The 21,869-nt window shown below is 43.0% G+C and overlaps 1 protein-coding gene across 1 annotated transcript in view; it reads left to right on the top strand.

Annotated features, from left to right (window-relative positions):
• Positions 1-1,702: 1,702 nt before the first annotated feature.
• PDE6A (phosphodiesterase 6A) overlaps positions 1,703-21,869 on the top strand; it is a gene marked incomplete at both ends in the record, with an annotated part of 101,261 nt that continues 81,094 nt past the window's right edge. The window contains 5 exons of the mRNA XM_084252418.1: positions 1,703-2,176; positions 6,396-6,548; positions 7,977-8,066; positions 8,665-8,805; positions 15,998-16,072. Of these exons, the coding sequence (XP_084108544.1) occupies positions 1,703-2,176; positions 6,396-6,548; positions 7,977-8,066; positions 8,665-8,805; positions 15,998-16,072 (933 nt within the window). The remainder of the gene's footprint in view (positions 2,177-6,395; positions 6,549-7,976; positions 8,067-8,664; positions 8,806-15,997; positions 16,073-21,869) is intronic.

Genomic DNA, 21,869 nt, shown 5'->3' with positions numbered 1-21,869 from the left:
TCTGGGCATTCCATAGCCCAGGCACATAAAATCAACCATCACAGACTTATAATTTTTAAAAAATGTTTTGAGCACCAAAGATATTCCAGGCTGCCTTGCAAGGACAAGGGAATTAGCCCTGAGAGGCACCTTCTTTCCAGGAGCTTTCAGCGCAGAAGGAAGACAAACAATATACAGGAGACAGAAAACAAATGAGGTCATTATTTAATAGTACATAATAGTAATTAAGAAATTATATAGGGTGACATTACAGGCAGGAATTGGAGAAGGGGTGGCTGGGGATTATTTGGAATAAGACAACTAGGTGAGCTGAGATCTTGAGGTTGAAAAGGAGACTGTGTACAGAGGGGTGGGGAAGAACATTCCAGACAGAGAGCTTGTGGTAACTATGGTGTGGGGGGTTAGAGGAGTTTAGAGTGCAGCATGGCTGCCAGACCAGGGATCACTTGTGCATGCAGAGCTTGGATGGGTGTCATACCCCAAGAATTTATTACATTCTACAAATCGACTTTCCTTTAAAGTTCATTTACAAAGTTCAAAGGGCCAGCAGCAGTTGGCCTGTATAAGCCTGCATTTCACAGTATTTACAATGCAGAGATGCCCAGCTTTCGAGTGTATTTCCTAGAATCTTCTCATCCAGAGAGAAAAGCCTTCTGCCTCACCTCTTCTGTGTGTTGGAGGGGCTCTTCAAAGAGCATTCTGGTGTTTGGAGATGGAGCTGATAGCTTCCAGACTACTGTGTGCATTTCAGATTGACAACCTCAGAAGGGACCAGCAGGTGTAGCCAGAAAAAGCACATTAATGTCAAGAAAAGATCAAGGAGATTGAAGGGAAACAGATGTGAAAGTAAAGCCTCTGTGAGAAAAGCCAGAAACTAAGATGGTAACTAGGGGGTACCTCTAGCAGTATCTTGGGCGACTAACAGTCTTCCTCATGTATTTCCTCCAGTAAACATGTTTTGCTTTTGTAATTAAAGGAAAACAATGAAAGGTGTTGTTTTAGGAGGACCTTTCAAATTCTAACAGAAAACCCTTGAGGTCTTTAACTGGGTAGGACTTGGATGCAAAGATTGTGAAATGGGGCCCTGTGGTGTCCAGAGGGGAGCAGGAATGGTGAGGGTGTGAAGTGAAGCCCCTTATGGGGGAGACTCTGGGGAAGAGGGCACAGGAGGGTGGAGCAGGGGAGGGCAGTTGAAGGGAAGGGAGATGTCCCCCTCAGCTCTCACCATTCTTGCCATGGAAGAAAATGAATCTGTAGATCTTCTGATTCTCCCAGAGAAGCCAAACATCTCTCTGAAGCTGTAAAGGTAGGCTTCTGGGTCACATGGGAGAAAAATACCCTGTAGGGCTTAGAAAACAGATCTGTGGTGGCAGATGCTCTCTATGAGGCCTGTTTGCAGCCTCCTCTCAATTCTTTCTCCAGTGGCATCCACCCCTGCCCTGCACAGAAGTCTCTTCTCGGGCCCAGCAGCATCTGGAACATTCTGATCCCCATAATCCTTGTTCTTGTAAAATATTAATGATTTAATCTCCCCCGCACACTCCCTCTCCTGGGCAGCCGGGCCAGTGAGCTTTCCAGGCAAGACCCACAGAAGTCAGGCAACAGCCGAACACATCCTGACTCAGTTCTGCCACAGACACACAACCCCTGGCAAGGCCGGCCTCCGCCCCTCCGCAGACCCAGCCTTTGTGACTCCCCTGCCATGGCAGAGGTGACAGCAGAGGAGGTGGAAAAGTTCCTGGACTCCAATATTGGCTTTGCCAAACGCTACTACCAACTGCGCTACCAGGCAAAGGTCGTGGCCGACCTCCTCAGACCCGGGGAGGCTGCTGTGGAACTCAGCCACTACCGCCCCCTGAGCAGTGTGGAGGAGAGCGAAATCATATTCGACCTCCTGCGGGACTTTCAGGAAAATATACAGATCGAGAAATGCATTTTCAACGTCATGAAGAAGCTGTGTTTCCTCCTGCAGGCGGATCGCATGAGCCTCTTCATGCACAGGGCCCGGAATGGCATCGGGGAGCTGGCCACACGGCTCTTCAACGTGCACAAGGATGCGGGCCTCGAGGACTGCCTGGTGATGCCCGAATCGGAGATCGTCTTCCCTCTGGACATGGGTGTGGTGGGTCATGTCGCACACTCGAAAAAGATGGTCAATGTCTCCAACACCGCAGAGGTACCCCTTCACCCTTGAGGGAGGGCAGGGAGGCATTGTTCCATGGGGTTCTGGGGCGGCAGTGGGGTGGGGAGCTGCTGGCCACCAGGACTGGGCTGGTGATAACTTGGCGTTTCTCTTTATTTTGTCACATATTTATAGATAACTTTTTTTTTCGAAAAACCCTCAAATGTCAGAGGAGTCGAAAAATAGTACAAAGTACCAAGTATCTTTGATCCAAATCCACCAGTTGTTAACATCTTGTCATGTTTGCTTTTCTCTCTGTTTTTTTCTGACCCATCTGGGTGTTAGCTTTAGGCACCACACTCTTTTCACCCGAGCTGCTTGCTGGGTATCTCCAGAACTGGGACATTTCTTAGATAGCCACAGCACAATGATCACCTTCAGGAAATATAACATTGAAACAGTGCTATTGTGTAGTGAGATTGCCAATTGTCTCAAGTATGCCTGTTAATGTTTCTTTATTCTCCTTGAATCTGACAGTTTGTTAGTCTGGACAGGCTAAATATTTTGCAGAAATGTCCATTTAGGTGTGTCTGTTGTAGTCTTCATGATGCATTATATCAGGGGATATGGAATATAAATTGAACACCAATCACTCAGTTAAGCATTTGTGTCTTTCTCCAAAGAGTCCAGGGTTCTATTGGTGGCTCTTGACATGATGTCTTTCACTATCTTGGGCAAATCGCTCAGTCATTTCTCCCATCATCCTCTTTCCTGGCCAACTCCTACTCATCCCTGTGCTAAGAAGACTATTGTTTCCTATTTAACCCCAGAGTCCACTCTGGAAGCCCTGCCTGTATGTCTCCAGAAGCTTTTGAGCCCAGCATTCCTGCTGGTCTGCTGGTGACGCTGGCCGGGGCCCGGGGGCTGTAACCAGTACAGGTCTGTAAATCTGTGCACTTGTTGTTTCCACGTGTCTGTTTCTCCTGTCATTCCTCCTTGGAAATCTTACTCTTAAGGCTCTGATAGTGACTGGGGCTTGGGTGGAGAAGGAGGAGGAAGATGTGTAGACTGAGGTTAAAGTTGTTCCTGAACCACCAAAGAGTAGTACTTTTCAGTGCCCTTGGAAAGCCTGGAAAATGGCTACAAGCACTGAATTTTTAAAATGTGAAAACATGAAAGAAATGTTTCGAGAGTGGTCATGTATATTTCAACTCTTTGAAAATTTCTGCTCATCCTTAGGATTGCCTCAGGGACTGTCCTTAAGATTTGTGTGACAAAACAGTGGATAGCCAAGTTAAAAATGAATTTTAGATGAACAATAATATTTTGGCAATAGTGTGCCTTATGTAATATATAGGGTAGACATATATAAAGAAATTATTTGACTCGAATTTCAAATTGAACTAGGCCTCCTGTGTTTATTTGCTAAATCTTAAAAAAACTTCTTCATTCTTAAACTTTTCCCCTATTAGGAAAATCCTCATTCCTAGTCCTCTGCCTGGGTCAGTGTGCATAGTCATTACAATTTATTGAGTGAATAAATAAATGATGGTCTCCTCCACTCAACTGGGGCTTGTGTTTTAAAATAAGAAATATTTATTTGGTCATTGAACTGGTTCCTGACATGGAGATCCTGGCACCTTGGAAAGACCTGGTGATAGCTGGTCATTTTTTCTGATAAAGCAACTTTTGGTGGGCTCAGGGTGGGGGCTTATCACCAGAAAGACCAAGCCATGAGCAGATGCTTGAAACTTTATTTCCCCACTCCCCATTTTCCAGAAATGGGAGAGGAGATTAAATGAAGTTGACAATCATGCCTACATAATGTAGCCTCTATAAAAATCCCCAAATTAGAGGGTTTAGAGAGATTCTGGGTTGCGGAGCATACCCATGTGCTGGGAGGGTGGTGCACCCCAACTCTTGGGGAACAGAAATTTCTGTACTTGGGATCCACCCAAACCTTGCCCTGTGTATCCATCTGTTCTTCAGCTTATCTTTTATTATTTAATACATAGGTAAACATTAGTGCTTCCCTGAGTTCTGAGGCCGTTCTAGTAAATTCTTGAACCCAAGGAGTAGGTTTTGGAAACTACAGTCAGAAGCACAGGGGAAAACTTGAGACTTGTTATTGCTGTCTTTCCCTGGGCGTGTGTCTGATTCCCAGACTTTAAAATAAGCAGTTTGTGTTAAAGAGCTTGTAAGGCCCCTCCTGCCTCTCATAATCTGATACTATGACACAGTTGGTTAGGATACTTATTTGCTGAAAATATGGATGACAATGACAGTGCAAATGCCAGTAGCTGTAATTTTTTTTTTTGGAGGGGGAGGGCGGAGTTCTAGGATTGAGAATTCAGTGGGAAGAAGGTTCACGTTCTGGCGCATTTAGTAACATCTGCCTCTGAGAGAGGTAAGGTCCAAGTATGGGTTTCCCTGGCAGAGGTGACTATGGTGAGGTTTATTAAATTCATAAAATGAACGTGAGCCTGCCCCACCCAAACCATGTTCAGGGACACATGAGTGTCCTTAGAGAATGACGTGGAAAACCCTTCATGGCTAATGCCTCTTTAGAGACTTTGCTTGATCCGCTAGTGCTAATTTAAGTGGCCCATGACAGGCTTTCCTTAAATCCTTTACCCTTCACTGACAGCATCATGGACAACACTGGGCCTGTTTGTTTAATCCTGCTTCAATGGGAAATTTCTGAATTGTGGGGAAAGGTTCTGCACACTCTGTCCTAGAAAAGTTCTATGAAATATTCTATTCGCAGAGTAACCTGAATGGTTCGTGTCCAAGTTGGCTTGTGTCCTGAGTACAGGCTGATGACTGGGTCACCTCTCAGCACCAGCAGGAAACAGAGCAGTGGATTCTTCCGCATTTAAGAAAACAATTGAGGCTGTCTCCTCTTTCTGGACATATGGACCACTCTACTCTATACTGGCCTCTCAGACTGATGTAGGGGTGCCATGGAAGGGTGTGCTCCTCTGCTCTCCCACAACTTTAAGCCAAGCTCTATGTTCTGTTACTAATTCATCTGTGAGCCAGTCTGAATGTCACCCCTCTGCACCCCTCATTCTCAGTGTAAGGCCAGACATGTAATGGTGGTTCCATTAAGATTTGTGGGTTGAGGACATCTGTTGGACTGTGTGCCTGAGCTGAATTCCTAAGAAAAATCTGGAAGTAACAAAGCCTTTTGTTCAATGACATGGACCCAGTTCTAACATTACCCAAGCTGTCCCAAATGGCTGCTGAGGGCAGGTTCACATGCACACACACCCCTATCAAATACTATGAGTTACTTCTCAAGTATCAGTTTCTCCTTGTGTAATATGGGAACCACCTCACAGCTTCTTGAGAAGATTAGTGTATGTCACTACACTAAAGTACCAGGACAATAACCAAGATGAAAATGCATACATTGTACAAAAATGAAAAATGATGTAAAAATATATAAAATAATTAAAAATAAATAAATAAAATAATTTAAAAATAATGATCAACAACAAGAAAAAATATATTACAAAAAAGTTCTAAATAAATGCAAAAAAAAAAAAGTACCAGGCAGAATACCCATGAGCAATTGTGCTCATTATATACTTACAAAGGTCTTTTTCTCACACAGATTTCTTTTGGGGGCTTCTTTGTCATCATCTCCAGAGAGCTTTCTCCAAACCTCCCTCCCCGGCAAAGTTCACTCCCACATTCTTTTGTACCTGGGCCCCCACAGTGCTTTTTTTTTAAGATTTATTTATTTATGCATACAAGAACTGGGGTACGGGCCATAGGTGTGGGGGTTGAGAGGATTCACCAGAGACAGAGTGGAAAACAGAACAGGCAGACTGACTGAAATACATTGCTGAGGGGAGCAGCAGGTGAGACAGGAGAGGTCTGTTGCACCATGTGGGTGGCTCCCTGGTCGGCAGGGGATAGAACTCATGCAGTGGTGGCTGCGGATAGCTTCATAGGTTGTGTCTTAACCCCTTGCGCCATCAGGGAGGCTCTCCCCCCATAGTGCTTTGTATGTGTCTCCTCCACCGTCCTTAGCAGGCTGTATGTCAGACTTTCTTTTACTGAATTTTGGAGGTTTCTGGAGCAGAAAACATCTCTGACTGCTTTACCACCATTGAAGGGCAGTCAACGGAACTGTCTTCAGTCTCTCGTCAACAAGAGAACAGCAAGTCCCAATCCTAGCCCTTACCATGGGCCTCTGGGGCTCTGGGCGTTACCTTGTCTTGCTCTTGTTCTTCACACCCTCATGTGTCTTGGATTCCTTCAGGATGAGCATTTCTGTGACTTCGTGGACAACCTCACTGAGTACCAGACCAAGAACATCTTGGCTTCCCCCATAATGAATGGGAAGGATGTGGTGGCTATAATCATGGCTGTGAATAAAGTGGAGGGACCCCACTTCACCGAAAGAGATGAGGAGGTAAGAATGCTCTGGAAACTACTTGGGTTGGTCATGCTAACATGTCCTCTCAGCTCTTAGAGTCCCCCAAAACTTGCTCTTTTGCTTTACCTCAGTTTCCTTGTCTGTAAGACAAGGGGTTGGTCTGATGCCCTTTGAGAGAGGTTGGGTGGGACAGTAGTTAAGTTGTTGGGCATTGGAGCCAGGAATGTATGGTTGATTGTCTGGCTCTACCAATATCTAGTTGTTGAATGAGTTACTTAATTTCTCTGACCTCAATTTTCTTATTTGTCAAATGGGATGAATTTACAGTATCCACATCATGGAGTCCTTCTAAAGATAGGGTCAGACAACACACATAATGACTTATCACAGGGACTGCAAAGTCAGTAAGAGGAGCTATTCCATCCATGTTCCTGCCAACAACAATATTCCATGTTTTGTGAGTTTTACCCTCTCAGAATGCAACCTTTTCCAGTCAGCATTCCCTGATCCTTCTGCCTAAGTTGCTTCTGATGAAGTTCTTATTTTTTTTTAATACTTACAGAAGTAGCTTTATTTTTTTCAGTTGATGATACAAAAGCTGCTGACACACCCCTATGTTTATAGCAGCACTATTTACAATAGAAAAGCTTTGGAAACAAACCAAATGCCCAAAAATAAATGACTGGATCAAGAAGATGTGGTACATATACACCATGGAATATTACTCAGCATTCAAAAAAGATAAACACATGCAATTTGCAGCAACATGGATGGCGCTGGAAGAGATCATGCTCAGCGAAATAAGCCAGAAAGAAAAAGAAAAATACCGGATGGTCTCACTCATAGCAGGAATCTAGAAAACCTAAATAAAGGACCAGGAAAAAGAATAACTATAAGAAAGAAAATATCAAAATCAACAAACAACTATGAACCAGAGACACTCTATGGGAGGTGGGGGCTGGGGAGGGGAGGGATTGGGGTCAAAATAAGGGGATTGCAATTGTATGGGGAATATAAAAATAAAATAAAAAAAAAAAAGCTGCTGACATATATGCCCGTGTAACTTTTTCTCTCACACATACAAGTCAACAGATTGGTGAATCCAGAGGAACTATAGAACTCAGAGATCACTGTATGGACCTTCTCAAATTAGTACCCACGGTTCATTTTAATCCATTTCCATGTGCTGTGAAACATCTTCATTACATTTGTAGATGACACAAGTGCACCAACAGGCAGAGGTGCTCAAGGTCAGTTTCACTTTCAGCCAGTCAGGTTTGGGGTGTGGCAGTTCTCTACCATACAACATTGAGGCTGCTGGGGAGCCACTCATGGGCAGGATGCCCATTGTGGAAGGCTCCATCTTGTCAGGGTAGGCTCTGATGATGCTTTTAAAATAGTCAGACGTTTCCTGATGGCGTTTCTCCTTCTTATGTATTTCCCCTCCTGCTCTTTGATTTTCAGATTCTTCTCAAGTACCTAAATTTTGCAAATCTGATCATGAAGGTGTATCATCTGAGTTACCTGCACAATTGTGAGACTCGGCGTGGCCAGGTAAGGCATGTGTCTCCAGAGACCAAACTAGACCTGTTCTTTCACTGAGGCACGGGTGTGGTGGAGTGGGTGGTGATGAAAGTAGCTGGGAAGCATACAATCTCTGCCCAGAGTCCTAGTCTTAGGATGTAGTTGCTGTTTGTAAAACTGAACCCCAGAGCAATTATATGTGCATGCTTTCAAGTCCAACTGCTTGGGTCTTAATCTTTGTTAAGCCATTTACTAACTCGGAGAGCTGAGGGTAAGTCACTCTTTACCCTCTCCAACCTCCAGCCTTCCCATTTGAAAAATGAGGATAATTATGGTCACACCCTCCAAAAGCTTTTATCAGTAGTGAGATAATGTATGTATAACACTTGTGCTAAGTCATTGTTTGTTGCTATTATTCTGTGTAATAGATCAAATACCTGCAAAGGTTGGGCCCAATGTCAACTGGTCAGTTAAGCTACCTCTCTGAAACTGTTTCTCTCTCTCTCCCTCATTATTTCGTTAACTGAAATCAACTCCAGCAGGTTGTATAAGGTTGTATACCTCTCTAGCTAAGGGAGCTGAGACTTTGTGCTTCCAAATGTTTGACTGTGGTTTTGTACTTCTTCAGATACTGCTCTGGTCGGGGAGCAAAGTCTTTGAAGAGCTTACTGATATTGAGAGACAGTTTCACAAAGCACTGTACACGGTTCGAGCCTTCCTCAACTGTGACAGATACTCTGTGGGGCTCTTGGACATGACCAAGCAGAAGGTGAGGAAGCCCTGGGACAAACGTTTCTGAGAGCAAGTGAAATGTACGCAGAGGGGAGCCTAGACAGTGTCAGGCCTTCAGCTGCATGGAGAACAGGCTGGGAGAATGTGGGTGATTGTCAAAAATTTCTCATGGGTCTTTGTACTGAAGAGAGGACTCCCCACCTTTAGAGGGGAAAAGACAATCTAGCACACAGGTTTGTAAAAATAACCTGTGCCTCCTCTAGTGGATTGGGAAGGGAGGTGAATGTGAGGGAAAAGCTTGTGAAGTGAAGTGTGTGAAGTAGAAGGTGATGGATAAAGAAATTTCTATGTGTGATCCAAAAGAAAAGTTATCCGAAAGAAAGTTACCAATTTAGGAATTCTCAGAAAATGCACTCAAAGGTGGAAGTAAGCTTCACCAGTCCAGGGCTCACCCAGGCAACTGAGGAGGGTGTGGGTGCTTAGGCCTGATTCCTTAGAATGCTCAGGAGCAGATTTGCATCAGACCATGGGCTAGGGAGGTGGAGCCCAATATGGCTCCAGAAATGTTCTTCAGCTAAATCAAACTTGCCCAAGCCCCCTTCTGGGGCTAATCATTTTCTGCCTTAGAATAAAGTTCCAGAGTTATCTACATTTATAATTTCCTGTCCTGAAGACCCACAGTACAAGCTGCTCTCAGGTTCATTTCATGTGCCTTGCCAGGCCCAAGGTGGTACAAAGACTTGTGGAGACCAACCAAATATTTGGTTGGGTGAAAAAAATGAACTGTAGAAACTGGATTGGAAAGGACCTTAGGATTAGAACTCCTAAGGATCCCAGAGGTGACAGTGAAACAGAATCTCTGAGAAAGTGTGGAAAATTGCAGGACCACATTTCCCGAAAGACTGCCTTTTTTACTTACTATTTTGTGGACATCTTTCCATGTCAATACATGGCTATTCTTCTTAATAAACATTTATGTGGAAGCATAACCATATGTCCAGAGAATGGTCATTCAGGAATAAAGAATCATCACAGTATGGACGCCGTCGTGTAGCCATCACCAAGATTAAGAAAGAGAACATTGGGGGCCTCCCTGGTGGTACAAGGGGTTAAGACGCAACCTGTGAAGCTATCTGTAGCCACTGCAGCATGAGTTCAATCCCTAGCCAGGGAGCTACCCACATGGCACAGCAGACCTCTCCTGACTTGCCCACTGCTCCCCTCAGCAGTGTATTTCAGTCAGTCTGCCTGTTCTGTTCCCCACTCTGTCTCTGGTGAATCCTCTCACCCCCCACACTTCTGGTCTGTACCCCAGTTCTTGTATGCATAAATAAATAAGTCTTTAAAAAAAAGAGAGAGAACATTACCCACACCTGAAAAACTCCTTTTCTGCTCTTTCCTGTAACTCCCAGAGACTTTTCCCTGAAAAGAACCACTATGTGATCTTTAGCAACATTCGTTTTGCCTACTCTTGAAGTTCACATAAATGGAATTGTGCAAATACACATTCTTTTGTGTCTGGCTTCTTTTGCGCATCATTTTGATGAGAAGTTTCATTCTTATTTTTCCACATAGTATTAATTCATTATTTATTCTTGTGGAATGTCCCTTTATCAGAACGTACTTCAGATACAATGTATTTATTCATTCTGTTCTTTATGAACATCTGAGGTTTTAGATTTGGGTTTATAGGGGCAGGAATAGCACCGAGCTGGTTCTCTATGATCCAAGCAGACAGGTAGAGTCCTGGAGCCCTTGGTGGCTTTTTCAGGCTTTTATTGAGCTTTTACCAGGTACAAGGCAGGCAGGGCAGGCGTGCCTGGGGGCCACGAGGCTGGCAGGCCTCGCAGCCCCTGGGAATACTCACTCTTTCTGGGCTCTCTGGCATCCTCTCTTGGTCTTGTTCTCTCTCTTCTGCTTGGCTTTCATTCTGGTTCCACTCTGCTGGCGTTCTCGTGACACCACCCTTATTAAGCAGTCTCAGCCCCAGTGTACCCACCTACATATGCCCACAGCCTACTCCAGGTGCCCGCCATCAGGCATGCATTTAGGACCGCAGGGATCCATCATTAATCCTAATGGCAGGGGTTGGGGTGGGGCAGAAAAGCCTGATTATCACTTACCCTACAGGGTTATTATGAATATAGCTATTATGAACATACCACTACAGGTCTTTTTTTTTTTAAATATTTATTTATTTATGCATACAAGAACTGGGGTATAGGCCACAGGTGCAGGGGGTAAGGGGAATCACCAAAGACAGAGTGGAAAGCAGGAACAGGCAGAATGACTGAAATGCACTGCTGAGGGGAGCAGCGGGCGAGACAGGAGAGGTCTGCTGCGCCATGTGGGTAGCTCCTTGGCCGGGGATCAAACTTATGCTGCAGTGGCTGCAGACAGCTTCATAGGTTGCATTTTAACCCCTTGTGCCACCAGGGAGGCCCTACTATAGGTCTTTGTGCACAGTTGTAAATAAACTGGCTTATTTCTGTTAGTATTACATAAGAGTAGAACTTCTGAGTAGTAGTTTTAATAGATATTATCCATTTCATTTTCAAACTGATTGTAATATTTTACACTCTCACCAGCACTACATGAGTTTCCTCACCAATATAAGCAAATAATGTTATCTATTTCTCAGGATATGCATTCCCTCAATGACTGAGGAGGTTGGAGTGTTTTTCATGTTTATGGCCATTTAGATATCTTCTTTTATGAAGTGACTGTTCAAGCTTTTTCCATTTTGAAAAAAATTCTATTGTCTTCTTTGTCTTACTGATTTATCGTTCTTTACAAATTCTGGATCCGGCTCTTCTGTTGAACAGAAACACTGCAAATATCTTCCCCTCTCTGTGCTCTCATTCTTTTAGTGGTAAATACATATTTTGATGAATGTAAATTTGAATTATAATGTAGTCTAGTTTATCAGTCTTTTGTGGTTTTGGATTTTATGCTCTACCTTAACAAATCTCTCCTACATCCAAGATAATAAAGATATTCAACTATGCCAACTTTTTTTTCATGTTAACATCTAAAAGCTTATTGTTTTAATGTTCACATATAGCTCTACATTCTACCTGAAATGTTTTAAATATATAGCATGAATTAGGGTCAATATTAATTTTTTTCCATGTGAAACTATGGATATCCATTATCGTTGTTGAAAGGACAATTCTTTCCCTACTGTTCTATTGACAAGACCAGTGCAGTACCAGCAAGGCACAGAGCATGATCTCTATGATCTGAGCAGATGGGTAAAGGAGAGTCCTGGAGCCCTCAGTGGCTTTTTCAGGCTTTTATTGAGTTAATCAGGTACACAGCAGGCAGGTGTGCAGGGGGGCGGGAGGCTGGCAGGCCTCCCAGCCCTCAGCGAGTCTTCACTCTTTCTGGGCTCTCTGATGTTCTCTCGTGGTGTCCCCACTGTCTCTGCTGTTTCCACCACTGCTACTCTTTCTTTCCTCTGGTGGTTCTCTTCTTCTACCGGTTGCACGTGACGCCGCCCTTTAAGGCCCAGTCTCAGCCCAGGTGTACCCACCTATGTATGTCCACACTCCACTCCAGGTGCCCGCCATCAGGCATGCATTCAGGACTGCAGGGATCCATCATTAATACTAATGGTGGGAGGACAGAAGAGCCTGATAATCACTTACCCTACAACCATCTTTACATACCCTACCTCTCTCATCTGTCAGTTATCCACATATATTGGGTGTGTTTCTGGGCTCTCCATTTTGTTCCATTGGTATACTTATATAGTTGTCTGCAGTGTCACTATCTTTACAAAACATTTTGATTTCCAGTAGTGACAAAACCTCTAGTTTTGTTGTTGTGACATGTTAGACTTTTTCCACCATGTTTTATGTCTCTTATACTCCTTTATGTATTTTTGTTTTTCACTTTCAATATTCTGATCTATCTTCCATCAATCACTAATCCTTCAGGTGCACCTAATTGGCTGTTAAAACTATCTATTGATGGGTATTTTTCAACTTTAGAATTCCTATTCATTCTTTTTTGAAGTTTCCAGTTTTGTGCTATAATTTTGCCTTCTGTATTTGATTTCATAGACATAATCAATTATTTTAGCATCTTGCTCTGAGAGCTAAGTTGTCTATAGATAACTGCAATGACTCTCTTTCTATGATCTTGTTTTTCTTCTTGAATTTTCAGTTAGTTCTTGTCTTATACATGCCTGGTTATTTTTGTTGAAGCATCAGAGACATGTATGAAAAATTATAGAGATTATTTGAAATTCAGGGCAATGTTATCTTCTGCCAAAGGGGATTTGTTTTAATCCTGGCAAGCAGTTCCAGCAATTGAAGACAATGCCACAATGAACAACACTGAAGTTAAATCCGTGCACAGAATATCTACAGAACAGAATTGTAGAAGTGGAATTACTAAGCAAAATTTTATTTTGCTTTCCCCAAAATTTCCCTCTAAAAGTTATGTCATTTTACATTCTCATTCACACTGCAGAAACTTTCACTTACCCAAACCCAGCCAATTCTGGCTATCATACATCTTTTTCTTGTCCTATCTGAAAGGCCCAAAAGTGTTATCTTTTTTAACTCTAATTGTTTTTTTCACTAATTATTAGTGAGGGTAAATATTTCTGTATGTTTGTGACTTAATTTTTCTTCTCCCACATTTCACCAAGAGATCTAATTTGCCCATATTTAAAACTGAATTGTTTGTCTATGTCTTACACACTCTGTTGGTGGGACTGGAGTCTGACCCAGGCCCTGTGGAAAACAATATGGAGGTTGCTTAAAATATTAAGAATGGATCTACCAAAGTATTCCACAATTCTACCCCTATGTATCTACCCAAAGAACACAAAAACACTAATTTGAAGGAATATATACCCTTTCTCCACTGTTTTGGAATGCCATCATGTTGATATGCCATTTCATCATATGCCAGGTTTCCATACACTCAGTGCTTTTAAAATAATGCCCGAGGTAATCCTGGTGCAGCTGGACCACATTCTAATTTTAGGGAACCTCTAATTCTATGCAGCCATCCATTTGTGTTTTTATTTTTGCATACTCTTGAACAAAATATTTTGCCAAGTATTGCTTAACAATAAATCCTTTGATCCTTCTTTAGGAAGTAGCAAAGAATTGAATTCATACAAATGAATGGTTTTTTTTTGAAACAAAAGAATTTCTGAGTGTTGGATTCAAAAGATTACCATTTAAGGTGCCCAGTTTGCACTTAAAAGACTTGATTTCAGGTACAGGCTGCCCTTGACTGGAGTGCCCTGCCTCTCTGCTCTTTTGAATTCCCTCTCCAAAGGGAAAGTCATGCTTAAACAAGAATGTTTTGACTTAGTCAATCCCATTGATTCAAAAGATGGCACAGTCTAGCAGATGGTTGCCCTGCCTATGTGATGCCCAGGGGGCCAAACTATTACCTGAGTTGTTGACTTAATGAAAGAATAACAGCCACTGAATTGCACCCTTTTATTGGGCAAATTATATGGTATGTGAATTATATCTCAATAAAACCATTTTGAAATAAAGGAGAAGGAGAAGGTTTAGAGAAAGAGGCCACCCAGACCCTTGTTGACAACACTGGCTTCTTGGCAGAGTCTTTGGAGATGCTCATTCAGTGCTGGTCACAGATGGTGTCAGCCTCACAGCCTGTCTTTTTTCTGGGTGCCTCTAACCTTTGTGTCCTCTCATGATGGCTGTTTTGGCTCCTGCTCTGTCTTCCTTACAGAAGTCACACGCATTGTCTCCTCCACAGGAGGAGGCATTCCTCCAGGGCACAATGGCTCCTTACTTACATTGTGTATCTAGCAGCCAGCATATTACGGAGCTCAGTTGGACCCCAGTTCACATTTTCACCCTAAATTGAATTTCTGTCTGTTGTCAGCAGTCAAAAAAACCAAAAAACCAAAAAAAAAAAAAACCTGACTGGACAGAAGGGTAAAGACTTGGAATCTGAATTTCACATGTGCTCTCTTCTGCTTGTGCTCTGGAGATAATAGGCACACCACTGCAAAAAAAGTGTCCAAACAAGTGAGGCAAGAGGCAGGGGTATGGCCTCCTACCACAATACCCTGTGCTAACAAATCACTGTCCCTAATAATAACTGATGAATGGAGGGCACAGGAAAGCAGAGGCCTCCTTTGCCAGGCCTAGGCTCAGCCCAACATGTACTATTTGGGCTCCCTAGGAAAACCAGGGGCAGACAGGAGGAAGAACTGATGTGAATTCCCACTGGTTTCTTCTCCTGAGGCTGCCTGGTGGTGCAGAGTCATTGCCAGCCTTGTTTTCCCTCCCCTCAGCTCATGTCATTGTAAGTTGTCTCACAGGTATCACCCTTTCTTGCCAGATACCAGATATGGTCTCTCTGTTCATATTTGGCACCATTGTCTTCTTTTTCTTGTTGTGAAATTCTTTTCTCCTGACTACAAATACAATTCAAAATTGTTAAATAAATTTTAGTCCTATTCCACTCACCCAGACAAAACCAGTTTGTAAAAACTTTGTTGTGAATTTTTTCAGAGCATTTTCTATGTAAAGCTAAATCTTAGGTCTTACAATCTATATTTTTGTCACCTCACATTTCTCAATCATCAGTATTGTGGACCCTTTTAATCAATCCATACACATCTGTAACATCATTCTTATTAGATGTACCATCATTGATTTAATAAATCCCCTTTTGTTGTACACATAGGTTGTTTCTAATTATTTACTACTATAAATGATTGTGCAAAGGACATTGCTTCACCTAAAACTTTAGTCTCATGCTTGGCATGTCCTTAATTTAAGGTTGTAACATCATTCTTATTAGATGTACCATCATTGATTTAATAAATCCCCTTTTGTTTTACACATAGGTTGTTTCTAATTATTTACTACTATAAATGATTGTGCAAAGGACATTGCTTCACCTAAAACTTTAGTCTCATGCTTGGCATGTCCTTAATTTAAGGTCATTGTCTTGACTACAGAGACCCTATTTTCCCTTTCTTGTCCATAACACAGGGAGCCCAGAGAATGCTCCAACCAGATCTCATTTTTCAGTTAATGATTAGACCCATTAGCAGTATCTTAAAGCACAGACATGACTGACATTCTCCAGTTTTTGCAGTCATTCCAAGGTTTCAGAGAGCTCTTCCTACCTTCCACATTTCAGTGACAAATGACTCATGTAGACAACGCTTCTAAATTTGTTTCTGGACATATAATTACTGTTTTTTTCATTCCCAGGAATTTTTTGATGTGTGGCCAGTCCTAATGGGGGAAGTTCCACCCTACTCGGGTCCTAGGACTCCAGATGGAAGGGTAAGGACCTGTCTGATCTATTCAATATGATCAAATGCAAAATGAGATGCAAAGTAGAGACTGCTGAAAGGTGTTTCTTTATCACTTAGGTATTTATCTTCTTCTGGTTGGGTTGTTTCCTTTGAAGTTGTGATAATACGTCACAATTGCCAAGCCCTATATGTTTTTTAATTGATTTATTTTTTATTAGTGAGCTACCATTATTTTACATCTTTCTTAATATTTTGACAATATAGGATTTTTCCCCTAAGGTGTGGTGATTGTAGATCCCCCACCACCAAAGCACCCATAGTCTTCCACCATAGCCTGCTGTGCTCTACCCCTACCTCTCTGTCTCCCCCCACCCCTTGTATGCCTCACATCTACAGTCAAGGGTTGATTTTATAGTTAAAGTTTGTCTTTGTTTTCCTTATACTCCACATGGTAAGTGAAACCATCTTCTCACTTATTTTGCTTAGCAAAATCCAAAATCCCTTTCAACTCCATCCATGTTGCTACAAATGGCATGAGTTTATCTTTCTAATTGTTGAGTAGTATTCCCTTGTGTATATATACCGCATCATTTTGATGAAAGGTGTTTTTAATATCTTGTTGGCATTTCACAATAACTCTGTAGGATTGCCCAAGAATGAATCAATAGGAAATGAGGAAAGAGTTCCAGAAAGGTCAGATAGCTTGTTCAATGATTCACCTAGCAGGAGTTTAGAATTTAGAGATAATTAGAGCTGGAAATAACCTGAATATCTAATCTAGAAAATACAAATTGGTAGCCAGAGTTCAGTTTCAGCTCATAAATACATTTGTTTGACTGCATAGGTCTTTTAAATTTTCTTTCTGTTTTTTAAAAATTTTGAATTGGTGTCTTAACACTCAAAAACAAGACATTTCCCTTACATACCAAGATTTTCAGTTTCTTTGAAAGAGCAGATCAGTCAAAACTGAACCCACAGTCCTGCAGGGTAAATTTGATTGGAGCAGAGAAGCAGTTGCCTCCTTGGAAGGTGAGACCCTGGGTTCTCTAATTTGCCACAGTCCACACCATGCCCTTTTATATACACCTGCTCTTTTCTCCTCATTTACTTTTCATTCACACCTCCCTCGGTATTTCGGTCTATGACCTCTGACTTAAAAAACTGCTTCATTTAAACATTAGGCACAAATGCTTTAAAGAATCTGAAAAGATATAGGGATATGAAGATGATACTGGGTAAACATACCCGTCACTCAGAAGGCCTACAGAACCTGTGAATGACCTTAGCCAAGGCCACATAGGATAAGCAAAAGGCAGTGTCATGTCCTTAAATTGAGTTTTACTCCAGTGCCCTTCCCATAGACCTTTTAAGCTGTCTGAAATGGTCTATCAGTTTCTGCTAGGAGGCCTGAATCCACCCAACCATCACTAACCATACCCAAAATAAAGTGTGTGTGTGTGTGTGTGTGTGTGTGACAGAACTTACTTAGTTTTAATTTAAGCTATGGGAATTTAAAGTTAATTAGCTTCATATATACACCGGAAAAAACTCCAGCCTTGGAATCTACATTGTCTACCATATATTTGAAACAACCTTTTTTTTAAAAAAGATTTATTTATACAAACACTGGGTACAATCAGAAGTGCGGGAGGGTGAGAGAATTCACCAGAGTCAGAGCAGGCAGACTGGCAAGGAACACTGCTGAGGGGAGCGGCGGGCATGGCAGGAGAGGTCTGTGTGCCATGTAGGATCCTCTCCGGCAGTTGGGGATCGAACCGGCGCTGCAGAAGCTGCGGGCAGCATCGCAACGCAGCGCTCAACCGCTGCGCCACCAGGGGAGGCCCTATTTGAAACAACCTTTATAACCTACTGTTATACAGTTTCAAACTGCTCTTTTAGCCACACAATTTCATGATTTCTTTATAGAATACTAAGTCTACAAGGATTGTATTGTGTGCTTGTAGGGTCAGGAATGACACTGAGCAGGTTTTCTATGATCCAGCAGACTGGGTAAAGGAGGAGTCAGAGTCCTCAGTGGTTTTTGCAGGTCTTTTATTGGAATTTACCCGGTACACAGTAGGCAGGGGTGCTAGGTAGGCCTCCCAGCCCCCAGCAAATCCGCACTCTATCTGGGCTCTCTGGCGTTCTCTGCTTCTCTCTTGGCTTCGGCTTCTGCTACTTCTTTCTCAGCTTCTCTTTCGGCTTCTGCTGGCGTCCCCGTGATGCCGCCCTTAAAAAAGCCCACTCTCAGCCCAGGTGAATCCCATCTACCTATGCCCACACCCTAATTCCAGGTGCCCGCCATCAGGCATGCATTCAGGACTGCAAGGATCCTTCATCTATCCTGATGGCGGGAGGACAGAAAAGCCTGACATTTTTCCTTACCCTACAATAGGTATTCAGTTGTAACAGAAAAAAGTCAGAAGACAAAGGATTGGGTTTGGATTGGTTGCAAACCTATAAAGTGAGCATGATTAAATAACCCTTTGGTCCTTGATTTTCCTACACCTGGGGTACTATCACTGAATTCATCTCCAAACCCAGTTCCACGTCTAGGACAGAGCTAGTGAGGAAAACCCACGTGAGGACCAGAGACAGCAGGTACTGTTGGCAAATGGATCTTCTGAATAGGGTATGGGTATGGAGGGGCAAAGTCTGTGTGTAGATCATTTCTCTTCCAGCTAGTTGTATGGGCTCAAGCACCTCTCCAAGTTTTACTATCTCCATCAGTATTGCCTATGTAATTAAGTTGACCTAGTTCAGCTGTGGTCATGAAAGTGGCTCACAAGCTGACACACAGCAGGCTCTCCAATAATCATGGCTAACCAGGCTGAACCGCATGACCAGACAGGCCCTTGCCCTATGTTATGTCATTTAGTCTTCTCAGTGAGTTTATGAAGAAAACAGCCTTATAATGCTCATTTTTCAGTTGAAATTGAGGTCCAGAGGGATCAAATCCTTGCATAAATTCAAACCCAGTGTGCTTTTCTCAACGTATGGTGCCTTCTAACATTGCCTTTGGCCTTCTAACCTCACTAACACATTATGTGCCACATTTACATTAGGAATGAAGCTTTTGTTTGAATTTGACCAATTAACTTTCCCATCTCTTGGATCCAAAGCTCCCTGTAGTGCTAGCATGGCACAGAACAGTTTCTCTATGATCCAGGCAGACAGGTAAAGGAGAGTCCTGGGGCCCTCAGTGGTTTTATCGGGCTTTTATTGAGCTTTTTCCATCGTTTGTAGTGTGGCAACCACATACATGACAGGCAAGGAGGCTGGGGATTTGGAAGGCTGGCAAGCCTCCCAGGCACCGGCGAGTCTTCACTCTTTCTGGGCTTTCTTTCATTCTCTTGCGGACTCTGTTCTCTGCTACCTCTGCTTCTCTCCTGCTGCTTCTGCTGCCATTGCAACAATTCTACTGGTGTCCACGCCCTTATATGCCCAATCTCTCAGCCCAGCTGTGCCCACCTATACATGCCCACACCCTATTCCAGGTGTCCACCATCAGGCACACATGCAAGCCCACAGGTGCCTATCATTAATACTAATGGTGGGAGGGCGGAAAATCCTGACAATTTTCACTTACCCTACATTCCCCAAAAGCAGTCACATCACACTTCATATTTAAAAAATAATATGTGGGCGTCTGTCAAGATGGTAGTAAAGATACTGGGCTCACCTCCTGTAGGGTCAGGAATACCACAGTGCAGGTTTTCTGATCCAGCAGACCAGGTAAAGGAGGAGTCAGAGCCCTCAGTGGCTTTTGGCAGGCTTTTATTGGGGTTTACCAGGTACACAGCAGGCAGGGATACGGGGGGCCGGGAAGCTGGCAGGCCTCCCAGCCTCCAGCAAGTCTTCACTCTATCTGGGCTCTCCGGCATTCTCTGCTTCTCTCTCGGCTTCTGCTACTTCTTTCTCGGCTTCTCTTACGGCTTCTGCTGGCGTCCCCGTGATGCTGCCCTTAAAAGCCCAGTCTCAGCCCAGGTGAATCCCATCTACCTAGGCCCACACCCTATTCCAGGTGTCCGCCATCAGGCATGCATTCAGGACTGCAAGGATCCATCATCTATCCTGATGGTGGGAGGGCAGAAAAGCCTGACATTTTTCCTTACTCTTCACCTCCTCTAAACAAATACAACAAAACTGGTATAAAACAAAGCCAAAAAAAACCAAAACAAAAACCCTGAAGGAGCAACTGGCTAACACTACACACAAAAAGACCATCAGCCCTGACAGAAAGGGAGAAAGAATTAGAAAAAAAAAAAAAACAAAGTTTAGATGATAATGGGGGAGTGCTGTCTACAAGAGGGAGGAGTGGCCATGGTACAGCGCCTCTACGACTATTTACTTGGGCACACACCAATACTGAGATGCAGAACTGCACTGGGAAAGGGGATGCAAGAGCAGGCAGCCAGGATGGAGGGTGTATTGCTAAGCAGTGGCAGGGGTGAGGGCAACAGAACAAGAACTATTATCTTCAGCTGATGCTCATAATATACAACAATTGTGGTCTGAATTGGATCAGAGCACCTGAGCTTCCCTATTGAGGCAAATACCACTGATGTCCAGGCTGAGATATTCAAAACACCTGCCACTCCCCACCAAGAACTACTTCACAACAGGAAGTTCAAGTTCCTGTGTCTACTGGAGAGAATGTTTTGATGCCTATTGCTCCAATCCTCTTTCATCATCTGCTATCCCTCACTGTACCAGTCCCCAACTATGCAGATACAAAAACACAGTTAAAAATCAATCCCTACTAAGACCCATACAAAATAGCAAATGAGGAGATCGAAGAACATAGTACAAATGCCACAACAACAACCGTAAAAATGGAAAGGAGCCTTGTCAGAGAGGTTGCAGAGCAGGACAGAAGGGTAATTCAGGGCAACAGTCCTGGAAATGCTGATGGAATCTAAAAATACAGAGGCTACAAAACAACAAAAGAATAAAGATAATGAAAATACGAAGCAGTTTCACTTAGAAATAATAGACTAAGAAACACTATAGCTGACTTTAAAAATTCAATTGAGTTCCTCAGTAATAGACATACACAAGCAACGGAGAGGATTAATGAGCTCCAAAACACAATGTTGGAGAACATAAGAATAGAACAAGGAAGAGAAACAAAGAATTTAAAAAATGAAAAAAGTATAAGAGCACTCTAGGATAGCTTCAAAAGAAATAACATCTGTTTATAGGGATCCCAGAAGAAGAAAAAGGGAAAGGCATACAAAACTTATTTAAAGAAATAATCACTGAACACAAACTTAGTCTGGAAAAATGAATTAGAATTTGTGATCAAAGAGACCCAAAAACGTCCAAACAAAATAACACCAGCTAACCAGACACCAAAATAACACCAGCTAACCAGACACATAATAATAAAGCTGTTGAAACCTAATAAGCACAGAGTATTAGAACTATTAAGAGAAAAAGGGTAACCTGTAAGGGAACATCAATTAAACTGTCAGAAGACTTTTCAACAGAAACATTACAAGCATGAGGGCCTGAAAAGTGATATTTAAAGAAAAAACCTGCAGCTCAGAATCCTTTACCTAGCAAGATTGACAATCAAGAAAAAGGGAAGAGTAAAGAACTTCACTGAGGGCCTCCCTGGTGGCGCAGCGGTTGAGCGCTGGGTTGCGAAGCTCCCGGTGGCCTCTGCGGCGCTGGTTCGATCCCCGGCTGCTCCGCGGCCACCTGAGGAGGGTCCCACATGGCGCGCAGACCTCTCCTGCCGCCCGCTGCGCCCCTCAGCAGTGTACTTCAGTCCTTCTGTCTGCTCTGCTCCCCGCTCTGGCTCTGGTGAATTCTCTCAC

Source organism: Talpa europaea, assembly GCF_964194135.1.
Source record: "Talpa europaea genome assembly, chromosome: 13".
In the NCBI taxonomy this organism is placed as follows: Eukaryota; Metazoa; Chordata; class Mammalia; order Eulipotyphla; family Talpidae; genus Talpa; species Talpa europaea.
Note: the sequence above shows the minus strand (reverse complement) of the source record. Positions and strands in the feature narration are given on the sequence as shown.